We start from the raw sequence: 15015 nt of genomic DNA on the forward strand, positions 1-15015 counted from the left end.
CATAATGTGGTGCTGTGCCGTGTATCTAATCCCTTCATGTGATGCTGAGCCGTGTATCTAATCCCTTCATGTGATGCTGAGCCGTGTATCTAATCCCTTCATGTGATGCTGAGCCGTGTATCTAATCCCATCATGTGATGCTGAGACGTCTATCTAAGCCCATCATGTGTGATACTGTGTCCTGAGCCGTGTATCTAATCCCATGTGATGCTGAGCTGTGTATCTAAGCCTTTCATGTGTGATACTGTATCCTGAGTGGGTGCATCTCATCCTATCATGTGATACTGTATCCTGAGCCGTGTATCTAATCCCATCATGTGATGCTGAGCCGTGTATCTAATCCCATCATGTGATGCGGAGCCGTGTATCTAAGCCCATCGTGTGTTATACTGTATCCTGAGTGGGTGTATCTAATCCTATCGTGTGATACTTTCTGCTGAGCTGTGTATCTAAGCCGATCATGTGTGATACTATGTACTGAGCCAGTGTATCTAATCCTATCATGTGTGATCCAGTTCTGCATTGTTAGAAGCCCCTACTGATCTGCGTCTCCTGTAGATAATTGTCACGTGAGGGTCTCTGGATATGAGTAGTGATCATGGGGCCGGGGTCTTCTCTCCCCTATAGTTCTAACCTCTAATGGCTGATAACAGAGAACTATAGATGGCATTTAAATGGCACAGTAAGTGGAGATGGATTTAGGGTTCGGTCTCCGTCACCCTCCTCGTGACATTGTGCTGTGATGCGTCACCTGTATATATAACACTAAGCCTCCTGCCATTCACAGGGATCTGGGACGTCACTGCCCGCACCTGGCTGTACGTCACTACATGGTATGCCGGGCGCTGCGTACCCCACCCCCGGTGTATGATCAACACAGCTGAAAAAGAAATATCCCTCCCGGAAAGCTGGGTGAGACTCCATGAATGTACCAGGCCTAGCTATGCACTGATGGAGCTGCTTCTGTATAACTAGCCGATTTGCCATTCTGGACTCTGGAAAAGCTGGGTGACTGCACAATGAGGAGTCTAAATTATATATAGGTTGTCACCCAGCTTTCCTATTCAACTGTGTAACCCGACTTTCTCACACTCCTGAATTGCAGATATGTGGTACTTCAAATGTGACTTTCGGGGCTCTAGGAAAGCTGGATCACAACTCCTGTGAAAACTTAGCAGCAGTATCTTGACTGCAGGAGCAGTAATAGTGGCCAGATTGGTTGTCATCCAGCTTTCCCGGAAACGTGTTAGACGTCTGTCTAGTGACTTCTTTCAAACTGTATCACCCAACTTTCCCAATCTCCTGAATGGCAAATTCGAGTCCTGCAGTGATCCATACCCCTCTTCCATACTACTGTGCACTGACTAGGGTGGCAACCCTTGTGGGCGCTGTATTACCAGCATCGTCGTATCTCCGTCGTTGTTCTCTGTTGTCAGCTTAGAATCCTTGGTGTTTCTTACTTCACAAAAGTTCCTAAAAAGTTTGTTTAAGATGTTGATCCAGATTTACTTGTGGCGGAGGGAGCCGCTCCCCGCGGAGGTTTACTTTAGAGGTGCGCCCCTTCAGTACAGATAATAATCCTTGCCACACCAGACATGGCGGGGGGCGGCGCTCCGGTCACGTGGTCAATAAAAATTTATTCTTCTAGGGAACCCTTTAAATGAGGACAACGCGTGCTGGCCCATGACCCCTCCCCCTGTAAGAGTCCTTGTACCCATTCAGCAGAGCCTTGACAGGTCACATGACACATTTTTTTTGCAACACTAACAGAAAGTGCTATTGAGTCAGGAGGGCGGAGCTTCACTGCTTCTGGCCTTCTTATTGACCCGTCGAGGAACCACTTAGAGGCGCAATCGTGCCCATTTGTTCAGCTTTGATAGGGCGTTAGACTAAGGAAAAGAAGATATCCTGATGACCGATTTCCCTTAAAGGGACAGACCAATTTGGACAATCCATCATATGATGGGGGAAGTGGGAATGAGGAGGAGCGGAGTCTTCCTACAAGTCCCAGTCTTCTGCCTGAGGGAATGGGCTCACTTTTCAGGCTCTTAAAGGGATCTCGCACTCTTAAAAACGAAGGGGTCGGCAGCTTGGGACCTCCTGATTGGGCGTTTACCGGAGATGAGGCGCGGTGCTCCACGTTACGTGCAGCAGGATTTATTGCCGTCTCCCCTACATGATCGTACAGGGTTTTACACTAATCCCTTTTGTGTTTTACGATGTGTCACCGCTGTTCTTGTGGTTATGGCTGCGGCTGTCGTTACTATGGCGGCATTGTATTTGTCACGCGGGGTGATGAATAATCGCCGCTTTTGAGGAAGTTGTGATTGGAAAGTTCTGCTCTTGTGTGTACGAAACAATCAGCAAAATAATCCCGGGAACCCGCATCGCCACCGCGCATTTTCTTGTAAAAATAAAAAAATTGCATTACATACCGATCCAGCGGGTTATCCTGGCCTCCTATACAGATACTGGGTGACCACTACTGGCGGCAGCCATTACAGCGCCCATACCGGTCCCCCATAACATGTAAATCTGCCATGCGCTCTGGCGTTACGTTCGTGAACCGGGAAGAACAGGATGAACAGATTAGGACCCAGTGGGTCTTAATTTAGGCTAATGATCAGCCCCGCTCTCTGCCAGGCCGCAGTAACGCCAGTGGTTGTTAATCTCTGCCTTGTGGGTGGGACATGGTGGGCCCGCGAGCCGCAAATCCTGTGCGTTCTCTCCACTGGAAAGTTTGTTGAAGGTGGAGCCGCGAGGCAGAGTTCAAGCCGGAGGAAACTGGGATTTCAGAGCAATTCCTGTAGTAAACAATCAGGAGACCAGGGGAAAAAGTACCAGCGACCGCGTGCCAACTTCTGCCATGGGCTTTGTGTGGGTCAGGGATGGACCCAATACTGTAAACGCCACGATGGTTGCGACCAGAATGGTTACGTATTGAATCATGTCCGACAAATATTCCAACAGATGAGATCATGACCGATGGTTGTTACCATAGCGACAACGATTGTCATGAGCAACCGTCGTTATAGGTCGTTGTTGTCTAAAAGTCAGTAGTTGATTGGCCACCCCAAAAATGGAGAAAATTTGTGCCCAGCTACAAAATTGCGAACTATTTGGCTGTTCAAACATGGAAATTGCACGTTGCGGGGGCGGTGGGAGATCACAACGTCTAGGCATGCCTTGAGAGTTTGCCGTTTTGGTGCTGATGTCCCTGGGATCTCTGTAGTAAATGATATAACGGGGGGTAGGCCATTTTTACATGCCACGCTCTTCAGCACAAGGCCGTCCCGCTCTAAGTTTGCGTGGTCTAATGCTTTGTGACTGAGCTGTTGATACTCCTAGACGCTTCTACTTCACAATAATAGCACTTACAGGTGACTGGGGACAGATCTAGCAGATAATGGCACTAACATGGTGACCGGGCAGATCTAGCAGATAATGGCACTAACACAGGTGACCGGGCAGATCTAGCCGATAACAATAGCAGTTACAGGTGACCGGGAGAGATCTAGCAGATAATAATAGCACTTACAGGTGACCGGGAGAGATCTAGCAGATAATAATAGCACTTACAGGTGACCGGGAGAGATCTAGCAGATAATAATAGCACTTACAGGTGACCGGGAGAGATCTAGCAGATAATAGCACTTACAGGTGACCGGGAGAGATCTAGCAGATAATAATAGCACTTACAGGTGACCGGGAGAGATCTAGCAGATAATAATAGCACTTACAGGTGACCGGGAGAGATCTAGCAGATAATAGCACTTACAGGTGACCGGGAGAGATCTAGCAGATAATAGCACTTACAGGTGACCGGGAGAGATCTAGCAGATAATAGCACTTACAGGTGACCGGGAGAGATCTAGCAGATAATAGCACTTACAGGTGACCGGGAGAGATATAGCAGATAATAGCACTTACAGGTGACTGGGGCAAATCACAAATTTCACCAACTGACTTGTGGCAAAAGTGCCATCCTATGACATTGTCTCGCGTAAAGTCACTAAGGTCTTCCATGTTTTATAATCCTTTACAACCACTTACATTTTTGTACCCATGTCACGGATGTGGTGATGAGGGCACCGGCCACTGCCAAGTCCCCTAGGAGCGCCGTTTACACAGCAGCCCGTGTTTCTTGTGTCCCTGCCCTTTTAAACAATGTTTTCATGTATGTAGTGATGTCTGGGATGTGTAGGGTCAGTGACCGTCCTGTATACTTACTGCACAGCGCTTGAAACAGGCGTGGCGGTGGACAAAAGCTGCATTTCTGTCGCTTTGTAGGTAAAGGTCACACAGGTGTGCAACTAAACTTAGAACAATGAGCGGACAAAACACTTCTGAATTGTCTGTTTTTGTTCTATTCTTGGGTCAGAGTATCCTGTAAAACTTTGTTTGCTATTGCGGACAATAGAAATTCACCTTTTTAAAATCTCGATCTACGTTTCCATTTTTACTTGCAGTACCACTTCCCACCACTGTCTGTTTTGCAAAGACTCTAATGCAACAGCGCCACCACTTTATTTCAGATCCATATTATAACTTAAAAATCTGATGAGATGCTGTAAAGTGATTCTTACTGCTGAAAATAATCCATTTGCATAGCCTATTTCCAAAAGTCATCACCTACTACCCCTTTAAGGCGCATCTCTGTACAGCAGCTAAGGGCCTGTGATTGTATATAGCTGTTGCGTGTTTTGTGATATTACACCCACTCACTTCATTATGCAGTAGTCTCATCGTGCTTTCTCCGCTCTGGGTTGGGCAGGGGCTGGGTGTGATCACTTTAATTTAAGCCTGTTTATTATTTTATTGTGTAACTCTTTTTGGTTGCTAGAGAACGGGGCCGCTGCAGTGAAAAGTTGGCTTTCATGTTGCAACAATGTATCACTTATATTGGGAAACCTCCTTGATTATTGTCCCATGTTTCACTGCTTTTATTCCGAATCTTGGAGCGGAGGGAGGAAACTGATAACGGAGAGCAAAGGCTTTAGATACAGATTTACAGAGCAGTGCCCTAGAAATAGTTCTTAAATTATGTCCAATCCCTAAGAGCTCACAGTGCCCATTATAATCCACTAATCCGCGGCTATTTGCAGATAAAGCGGTAATTGCGTCTATTAATGGAGGTTGGAAGTCAGAAGTAATCTGCGGCCAGAGGCTGAAATATCCTGACGCGACCGCAGATTATTAGTGACATTGGGTGACCCGATTTTTTTATTTTATTTTTTTTATTTCCGTAATGCAAAGGATTCTGGGATGTGCCGATTTTGTCTTGGTGATTAAGATTAGAATCACATATAGATCCAAAATTCTTCGCCAATTTTTTATTTATTTTTTGCTCCAAATCCCCTACATTAAAAATAAAGGTAAAAGCTAAAAATTTTGGTGCCAGCAGCCACCACTAGGGGGAGCTAATTACATACGGTTTTGTTATTATTGAGCTATAAAGTATATAAGTTACTGAACTCCCCCTAGTGGTGGCTGCAGGCAGCCCAAGATTTTATCATTTACATCTATGTATACGTAGGGGATTTGGAGCTCCGTATCAGAAAACCAGGACTCCGACCGCTATAAAATTATGTTCAGAATAATAAGCAAGATATGTTAGACCTAAAATACCTCCTGAGGTATTCTGAAATCCATCTCCTGTTTCATTAGATGCTCAGATTTGTTTCCCCCCATGCTTTACACTGCGGTTTATTGTTCATATCGGCTGCTGTGTAGAAGCACAAATGATCCCCAGTTAGGGAGGTGCCTGGGGATTGGCTCTTGATATCGTTTGCATAATTCTATCAAGTTTGGCCACCTTCTTATTTCCTCAATTCTCATTGGTTATGAAAGCCTTCTTAAAGGGGTAGCTGCTGTTATGTTACAGCACAAGGTAACACTGTTGAAATAGACACCCGTTACTCTTCTGCAGACCAGTCAGTAACGACACCAGTCCCACAGGAGCAATGCTCTGCAGAGCTGTCATCTGCTTCCTGCCTCTTCTTAGGCAACAGGATAAATCTATTTAATTGCAGCCAAAACATGACAAACTCTTCTAGTAGTTTCAGTAGTAAGTTATATTCATTGTAGTATTCCATGTCCTTCATATGTGATCGAGGCTCAATGTCCCCTCCCCCACATCCTAGGCTTTTAAATCACGGTCCGGCTTTCTTTACAAGGGCCCTGCGGACGCCTGATAAAACACACTGTGCAAAGAAAAGGAACCTGGTCTGTAGATTATCTGCTGTGTACAGTACCAGGAACAACCCGCACCCGAGATAGACGTAGTCACTGAAGCCGGCTGTGATTATTAGTATAGACCGTGGTGGCTGGGATACTCAATAGTGGCATATATATATATATCATACTATCATACTATACATTACAAGATATAGGTACAGCATTGGTGACACTAGAACTCACGACATTCCCTGACAGACTGCGGAGTGGCCTCATATTGCTGCATTTTTAATTACTGTAATACTGCCCCCTATATACGAGAATATAACTACTATAATACTGCTCCTATATACAAGAATATAACTACTATAATACTGCTCCTATATACAAGAATATAACTACTATAATACTGCCCCTATATACAAGAATATAACTACTATAATACTGCTCCTATATACAAGAATATAACTACTATAATACTGCCACTATATACAAGACTATAACTACTATAATACTGCTCCTATATACAAGAATATAACTACTATAATACTGCCCCCTATATACAAGAATATAACTACTATAATACTGCTCCTATATACAAGAATATAACTACTATAATACTGCCCCTATATACAAGACTATAACTACTATAATACTGCTCCTATATACAAGAATATAACTACTATAATACTGCCCCCTATATACAAGAATAGAACTACTATAATACTGCCCCTATATACAAGAATATAACTGCTATAATACTGCCCCTATATACAAGAATATAACTACTATAATACTGCCCCCTATATACAAGAATATAACTACTATAATACTGCCCCCTATATACAAGAATAGAACTACTATAATACTGCCCCTATATACAAGAATATAACTACTATAATACTGCCCCCTATATACAAGAATATAACTACTATAATACTGCTCCTATATACAAGAATATAACTACTATAATACTGCCCCCTATATACAAGAATATACCTACTATAATACTGCCCCCTATATACAAGAATATAACTACTATAATACTGCCCCCTATATACAAGAATATACCTACTATAATACTGCCTCCTATATACAAGAATATAACTACTATAATACTGCCCCTATATACAAGAATATACCTACTATAATACTGCTCCTATATACAAGAATATAACTACTATAATACTGCCCCCCATATACAAGAATATAACTACTATAATACTGCCTCCTATATATAAGAATATAACTACTATAATACTGCTCCTATATACAAGAATATAACTACTATAATACTGCCTCCTATATACAAGAATATAACTACTATAATACTGCTCCCTATATACAAGAATATAACTACTATAATACTGCCCCCTATATACAAGAATATAACTACTATAATACTGCCTCCTATATACAAGAATATAACTACTATAATACTGCTCCCTATATACAAGAATATAACTACTATAATACTGCCCCCTATATACAAGAATATAACTACTATAATACTGCTCCTATATACAAGAATATAACTACTATAATACTGCCCCTATATACAAGAATATAACTACTATAATACTACCTCTATATACAAGAATATAACTACTATAATACTGCCCCCTATATACAAGAATATAACTACTATAACACTGCCCCTATATACAAGAATATAACTACTGTAATACTGCCCTCTATATACAAGAATATAACTACTGTAATACTGCTCCTATATACAAGAATATAACTACTGTAATACTGCTCCTATATACAAGAATATAGCTAATATAATACTGCTCCTATATACAAGAATATAGCTAATATAATACTGCTCCTATATACAAGAATATAACTACTATAATACTGCCCTCTATATATAAGAATATAACTACTATAATACTGCCCCCTATATACAAGAATATACTACTATAATACTGCTCCCTATATACAAGAATATAACTACTATAATACTGCCCCCTATATACAAGAATATACTACTATAATACTGCCCCCTATATACAAGAATATACTACTATAATACTGCCCCTATATACAAGAATATAACTACTATAATACTGCCCCTATATACAAGAATATAACTACTATAATACTGCCCCCTATATACAAGAATATAACTACTATAATACTGCCCCTATATACAAGAATATAACTACTATAATACTGCTCCTATATACAAGAATATAACTACTATAATACTGCTCCTATATACAAGAATATAACTACTATAATACTGCCCCCTATATACAAGAATATAACTACTATAATACTGCCTCCTATATACAAGAATATAACTACTATAATACTGCCCCTATATACAAGAATATGACTACTATAATACTGCCCTCTATATACAAGAATATAACTACTATAATACTGCCCCCTATATACAAGAATATAACTACTATAATACTGCTCCTATATACAAGAATATAACTACTATAATACTGCCCCCTATATACAAGAATATAACTACTATAATACTGCCCCCTATATACAAGAATATAACTACTATAATACTGCTCCTATATACAAGAATATAACCACTATAATACTGCTCCTATATACAAGAATATAACTACTATAATACTGCCCCTATATACAAGAATATAACTACTATAATACTGCCCTCTATATACAAGAATATAACTACTGTAATACTGCTCCTATATACAAGAATATAGCTAATATAATACTGCTCCTATATACAAGAATATAGCTAATATAATACTGCTCCTATATACAAGAATATAGCTAATATAATACTGCTCCTATATACAAGAATATAACTACTATAATACTGCCCTCTATATATAAGAATATAACTACTATAATACTGCCCCCTATATACAAGAATATAACTACTATAATACTGCCCCCTATATACAAGAATATAACTACTATAATACTGCCCCTATGTACAAGAATATAACTACTATAATACTGCCCCCTATATACAAGAATATACTACTATAATACTGCTCCCTATATACAAGAATATAACTACTATAATACTGCCCCCTATATACAAGAATATACTACTATAATACTGCCCCCTATATACAAGAATATACTACTATAATACTGCCCCTATATACAAGAATATAACTACTATAATACTGCCCCTATATACAAGAATATAACTACTATAATACTGCCCCCTATATACAAGAATATAACTACTATAATACTGCCCCTATATACAAGAATATAACTACTATAATACTGCTCCTATATACAAGAATATAACTACTATAATACTGCTCCTATATACAAGAATATAACTACTATAATACTGCCCCCTATATACAAGAATATAACTACTATAATACTGCCTCCTATATACAAGAATATAACTACTATAATACTGCCCCTATATACAAGAATATGACTACTATAATACTGCCCTCTATATACAAGAATATAACTACTATAATACTGCCCCCTATATACAAGAATATAACTACTATAATACTGCTCCTATATACAAGAATATAACTACTATAATACTGCCCCCTATATACAAGAATATAACTACTATAATACTGCCTCCTATATACAAGAATATAACTACTATAATACTGCCCTCTATATATAAGAATATAACTACTATTATACTGCCCCCTATATACAAGAATATAACTACTATAATACTGCCCCTATATACAAGAATATAACTACTATAATACTGCCCCCTATATACAAGAATATAACCACTATAATACTGCCCCTATATACAAGAATATAACTACTATAATACTGCTCCTATATACAAGAATATAACTACTATAATACTGCCCCCTATATACAAGAATATAACTACTATAATACTGCTCCTATATACAAGAATATAACCACTATAATACTGCTCCTATATACAAGAATATAACTACTATAATACTGCCCCTATATACAAGAATATAACTACTATAATACTGCCCCCTATATACAAGAATATAACTACTATAATACTGCCCCCTATATACAAGAATATAACTACTATAATACTGCTCCTATATACAAGAATATAACTTCTATAATACTATAATACTGCCCCCTATATACAAGAATATAACTACTATAATACTGCCCCCTATATACAAGAATATAACTACTATAATACTGCTCCTATATACAAGAATATAACTACTATAATACTGCCCCTATATACAAGAATATAACTACTATAATACTGCCCCCTATATACAAGAATATAACTACTATAATACTGCCCCTATATACAAGAATATAACTACTATAATACTGCCCCCTATATACAAGAATATAACTACTATAATACTGCTCCCTATATACAAGAATATAACTACTATAATACTGCCCCCTATATACAAGAATATAACTACTATAATACCGCCCCCTATATACAAGAATATAACTACTATAATACTGCCCCCTATATACAAGAATATAACTACTATAATACTGCCTCCTATATACAAGAATATAACTACTATAATACTGCCTCCTATATACAAGAATATAACTACTATAATACTGCCCCTATATACAAGAATATAACTACTATAATACTGCCCCCTGTATACAAGAATATAACTACTATAATACTGCCCCTATATACAAGAATATAACTACTAGAATACTGCCCCCTGTATACAAGAATATAACTACTATAATACTGCCCCTATATACAAGAATATAACTACTATAATACTGCCCCTATATACAAGAATATAACTACTATAATACTGCACCCTATATACAAGAATATAACTACTATAATACTGCCCCCTATATACAAGAATATAACTACTACAATACTGCCCCTATATACAACAATATAACTACTATAATACTGCCCCCTATATACAAGAATATAACTACTATAATACTGCCCCCTATATACAAGAATATAACTACTATAATACTGCCCCTATATACAAGAATATAACTACTATAATACTGCCCCTATATACAAGAATATAACTACTATAATACTGCCCCCTATATACAAGAATATAACTACTACAATACTGCCCCTATATACAACAATATAACTACTATAATACTGCCCCCTATATACAACAATATAACTACTATAATACTGCCTCCTATAGACAAGAATATAACTACTATAATACTGCCCCTATATACAAGAATATAACTACTATAATACTGCCCACTATATACAAGAATATAACTACTATAATACTGTCCCTATATACAAGAATATAACTACTATAATACTACACCCTATATACAAGAATATAACTACTATATTACTGCCCCTATATACAAGAATATAACTACTATAATACTGCCCCCTATATACAAGAATATAACTACTATAATACTGCCCCCTATATACAAGAATATAACTACTATAATACTGCCCCTATATACAAGAATATAACTACTATAATACTGCCCCCTATGTATAAGAATATAAGTTCTGTAATAGTGGTGTTACGTGCGGTGAGATGTCGGCCATGTTGACATTTTGGACTTTTTTTTTCCCGCAGATGAAGATCTCCTTTAATGAGCAGAACATCCACACCATGTTTGAATACCCGTCTGAGGACTCTGTGGGTGATGAGATGGGTGAGGACGAGGTGTCGGGCTCTGACTCGGAGGATGATGATAAACCTTCTGGGCTGTTTCTCCCTCGGCCGCAGTTTGTGAGCGGCGGTGCGTCCAGCAACGGTCTGCGAGCCAACTCTGCAAACTCAGGTAACGGCCGGGATGATCCATTACTGTGACCTGTTGATCTTGGCCTTGATCTTAGACATGTTTTGGCTTTACTGTTCTGTCACTACATGACCTGTCACCCAGCTGTCCCAGAGTCCTGAAGGGCAAAGCTACCTATGCAGGCGCTGACACTAAAGCCTCTTAGAGTAGAAACCGAATAAAACCGTGTCTAAACTGATTCTGTAAGGGATGCGCATTTAAGCAGATCTTCCGTTCTGGAGTCTGGGAAAGCTGGATTAAAGCTCTTTCGACACACCATGGCAGACATATTGGTAGTCACTCCGCTTTCCAAGAAACAGGACAGAAAATTTCCAGAAGAATACGATTTCGAGACCTATCGTTCAATAACACGGAGTATTGATCTCCAACCTGTCACACTCCAGACGTTGCAAAGCTACAACTCCCAACCGGCGGCTGTCAGGGCATGCTGGGAGTTGTAGTTTTGCCGGCTCCTGTGCAGTGTTCTGGGATCGGCTGTGTCAGTACACACAGTGCCTGGCGCACGCTTCCTGGCAGGGTGTGGGCACTCCATCACCACGGCTGTTATTAAACATGATGTAACCGCTTCTTCTGTTCCAATGCTGTTTGGTCGCATTTCTGCGCCGCGTCGCTGTGGACGGGTCACGTTTATCACCGTGTGTAGGAAACCTTTAATCCCTCATTTGTATTTATTATTGTCAGGGCAGTGACTCGTGGCGGAGAATATCAGGCGGTTTTATTATCCGTAATCCCTTTTTAAAGGGACAGTAAACCTAAAGTTATTTGAACTTGCCCTGCTGTTGAGCTAAATCTATTGCTCCCTGTTATCAGCCACATCACACTAACTGAAGTGTTTTCTTCAAAACGTGCAAACCCCTGATCACGACTTTCTCATCTCTCCAATATTGAGAACCTCTAGAAACATTGACATGAAGTGTTGTAGGAGGAGCTGCTGATATCAGCCCTGTATATATGGATGTGGAGGTTCTCCGCACTGCAGATATGTGAAAGTAGGGGTCACGGAGGCGGGGTGTTTTCTGGATTTCCTGTCGCTGGTTTATTGACTAACACTATAATAAGCATCTCCAAAGGCTGAGATGGCTGATAACAGAGAATCATAGATTGCATTTTGCAGATTACATATAGAAATAATCTACATAAACACTTGAATAACTTTATGAATTCATTACTTGGGCCTAATGCACATGACTGTGGTGATTACGTGGTCCATTAGTCCGCAAAAAAAACTTCCCTCTGCCATCAGTATTCACAAATCCCTAACAAAATGAAGACTGGAAATGTCACCGGTTTGTCCCAACCTCCTGAGTAGGTCACACGATCCGCAAATACAGACAGTAAAATTACATATCCTGAGGTTTTGAAGCCCAGACTCGCAGCCCCCACACAGATCCGTGAACGTTACGGTCGTGTGCATTTAGCCATGGAGCTGCACTCACTATTCTGCTGGTGAAATCACTGTGTACATACATTACTTATCCTGAGTTATATCCTGTATTATACTCCAGAGCTGTACTCACTATTCTGCTGGTGGAGTCACTGTGTACATACATTACATTACTTATCCTGTACTGATCCTGAGTTACATTCTATATTATACTCCAGAGCTGTACTCACTATTTTGCTGGTGGAGTCACTGTGTACATACATTACTTATCCTGAGTTATATCCTGTATTATACTCCAGAGCTGCACTCACTATTCTGCTGGTGGAGTCACTGTGTACATACATTACATTACTTATCCTATACTGATCCTGAGTTACATCATGTATTATACTCCAGAGCTGAACTCACTATTCTGCTGGTGGAGTCACTGTGTACATACATTACTTATCCTGTACTGATCCTGAGTTATATCCTGTATTATACTCCAGAGCTGTACTCACTATTCTGCTGGTGGAGTCACTGTGTACATACATTACATTACTTATCCTGTACTGATCCTGAGTTATATCCTGTATTATACTCCAGAGCTGCACTCACTATTCTGCTGGTGGAGTCACTGTGTACATACATTACATTACTTATCCTGTACTGATCCTGAGTTACATCATGTATTATACTCCAGAGCTGAACTCACTATTCTTCTGGTTGCTATTGGAAACCATCAGCAAGCTTGTTGTCAGACACACCTCTAACAGCTGAGCTTCTATACTCTAGGGGGCAGGTAGTTTTATCTACATCAGATGCCTGGTGTATAGATGATTCTCACCCGAACAAGGTCTGTGCAGACAGTAAACAAGTAGGGTATGCTGGGAGATTTCAGCTCTGAAGGTCAATTCTATATGGTAACTATTAGGTGTTGGTGTCTGAGAGCTCTATGTTGTGTATTTGCCGCTCTCCTCCTGATATCTTGTGGTCCTCTATCTCTCTAGACTTGGGGTGGAATTATTACTAAAATATATAAGTAACACGTGAGTGACGCGATTGGACAGCGAGGATGATCAGAGTGTTAACGCTCATCTCCAGGCACCAAGGCTCATGTATATAAACATATGGAGTCATAGTGCCCATAGCAGCCAATCAGATCCCAGCTGTCATTAGCCAGCATTTATTTGGTTAAGCCCCAATGCAGTTCCCGTGTTGGCCTTGAAACCCCAGTCTATGGACCGTCATGAAAAAGTATAGAAAAATTCGCTAGAAGGAGTAGAGTTTAATGGGACTGAATAGGTGCCGGATTATCAATTATTCTGGATTATCGGACTCTCATGGAGAAGAATATAAATTTCACTTGCATGAAAGGGGTAGGAGACGGTCCCTAGTATGAAGCCGGCGTGTAATCTGCGACTATCCGTTTATCAGATGAGTTCTGTCTCCAGCTTCAGATCTTGTGAGTATCCGATTTTCTGGACCATCGGACGTGGCGGTATACCCTGTAATAATTTCTTTCTTTTTTAGGTCTATCTAATTACACCCCTAAACACTCAGTGGAGTACAGCAAATGGCAGGACGAGGCGTCTCTTGGAGGCTCCACAACCCAGGACATCGGTGCCTCGAGCGGGGACATGGTGAGCCTCGACATTTTTCATTTTTAGAAACTAACTCCACCCAAAATCTTCGAGGGGGTACTCTAGCGAAAAGAACCAAGCTTCCCT

General features: G+C 39.8%; 1 protein-coding gene across 1 annotated transcript in view; it reads left to right on the forward strand.

The window, feature by feature from the left end:
- The window catches only part of TPRN (taperin), a 32907-nt gene that overhangs the window by 14739 nt on the left and 3153 nt on the right, over positions 1 to 15015 (forward strand). The window contains exons 2-3 of the mRNA XM_075834843.1: positions 11697 to 11904; positions 14819 to 14928. Of these exons, the coding sequence (XP_075690958.1) occupies positions 11697 to 11904; positions 14819 to 14928 (318 nt within the window). The remainder of the gene's footprint in view (positions 1 to 11696; positions 11905 to 14818; positions 14929 to 15015) is intronic.

The sequence above is a fragment of the Rhinoderma darwinii genome, chromosome 8, assembly GCF_050947455.1.
Source record: "Rhinoderma darwinii isolate aRhiDar2 chromosome 8, aRhiDar2.hap1, whole genome shotgun sequence".
Taxonomy (NCBI): Eukaryota; Metazoa; Chordata; class Amphibia; order Anura; family Rhinodermatidae; genus Rhinoderma; species Rhinoderma darwinii.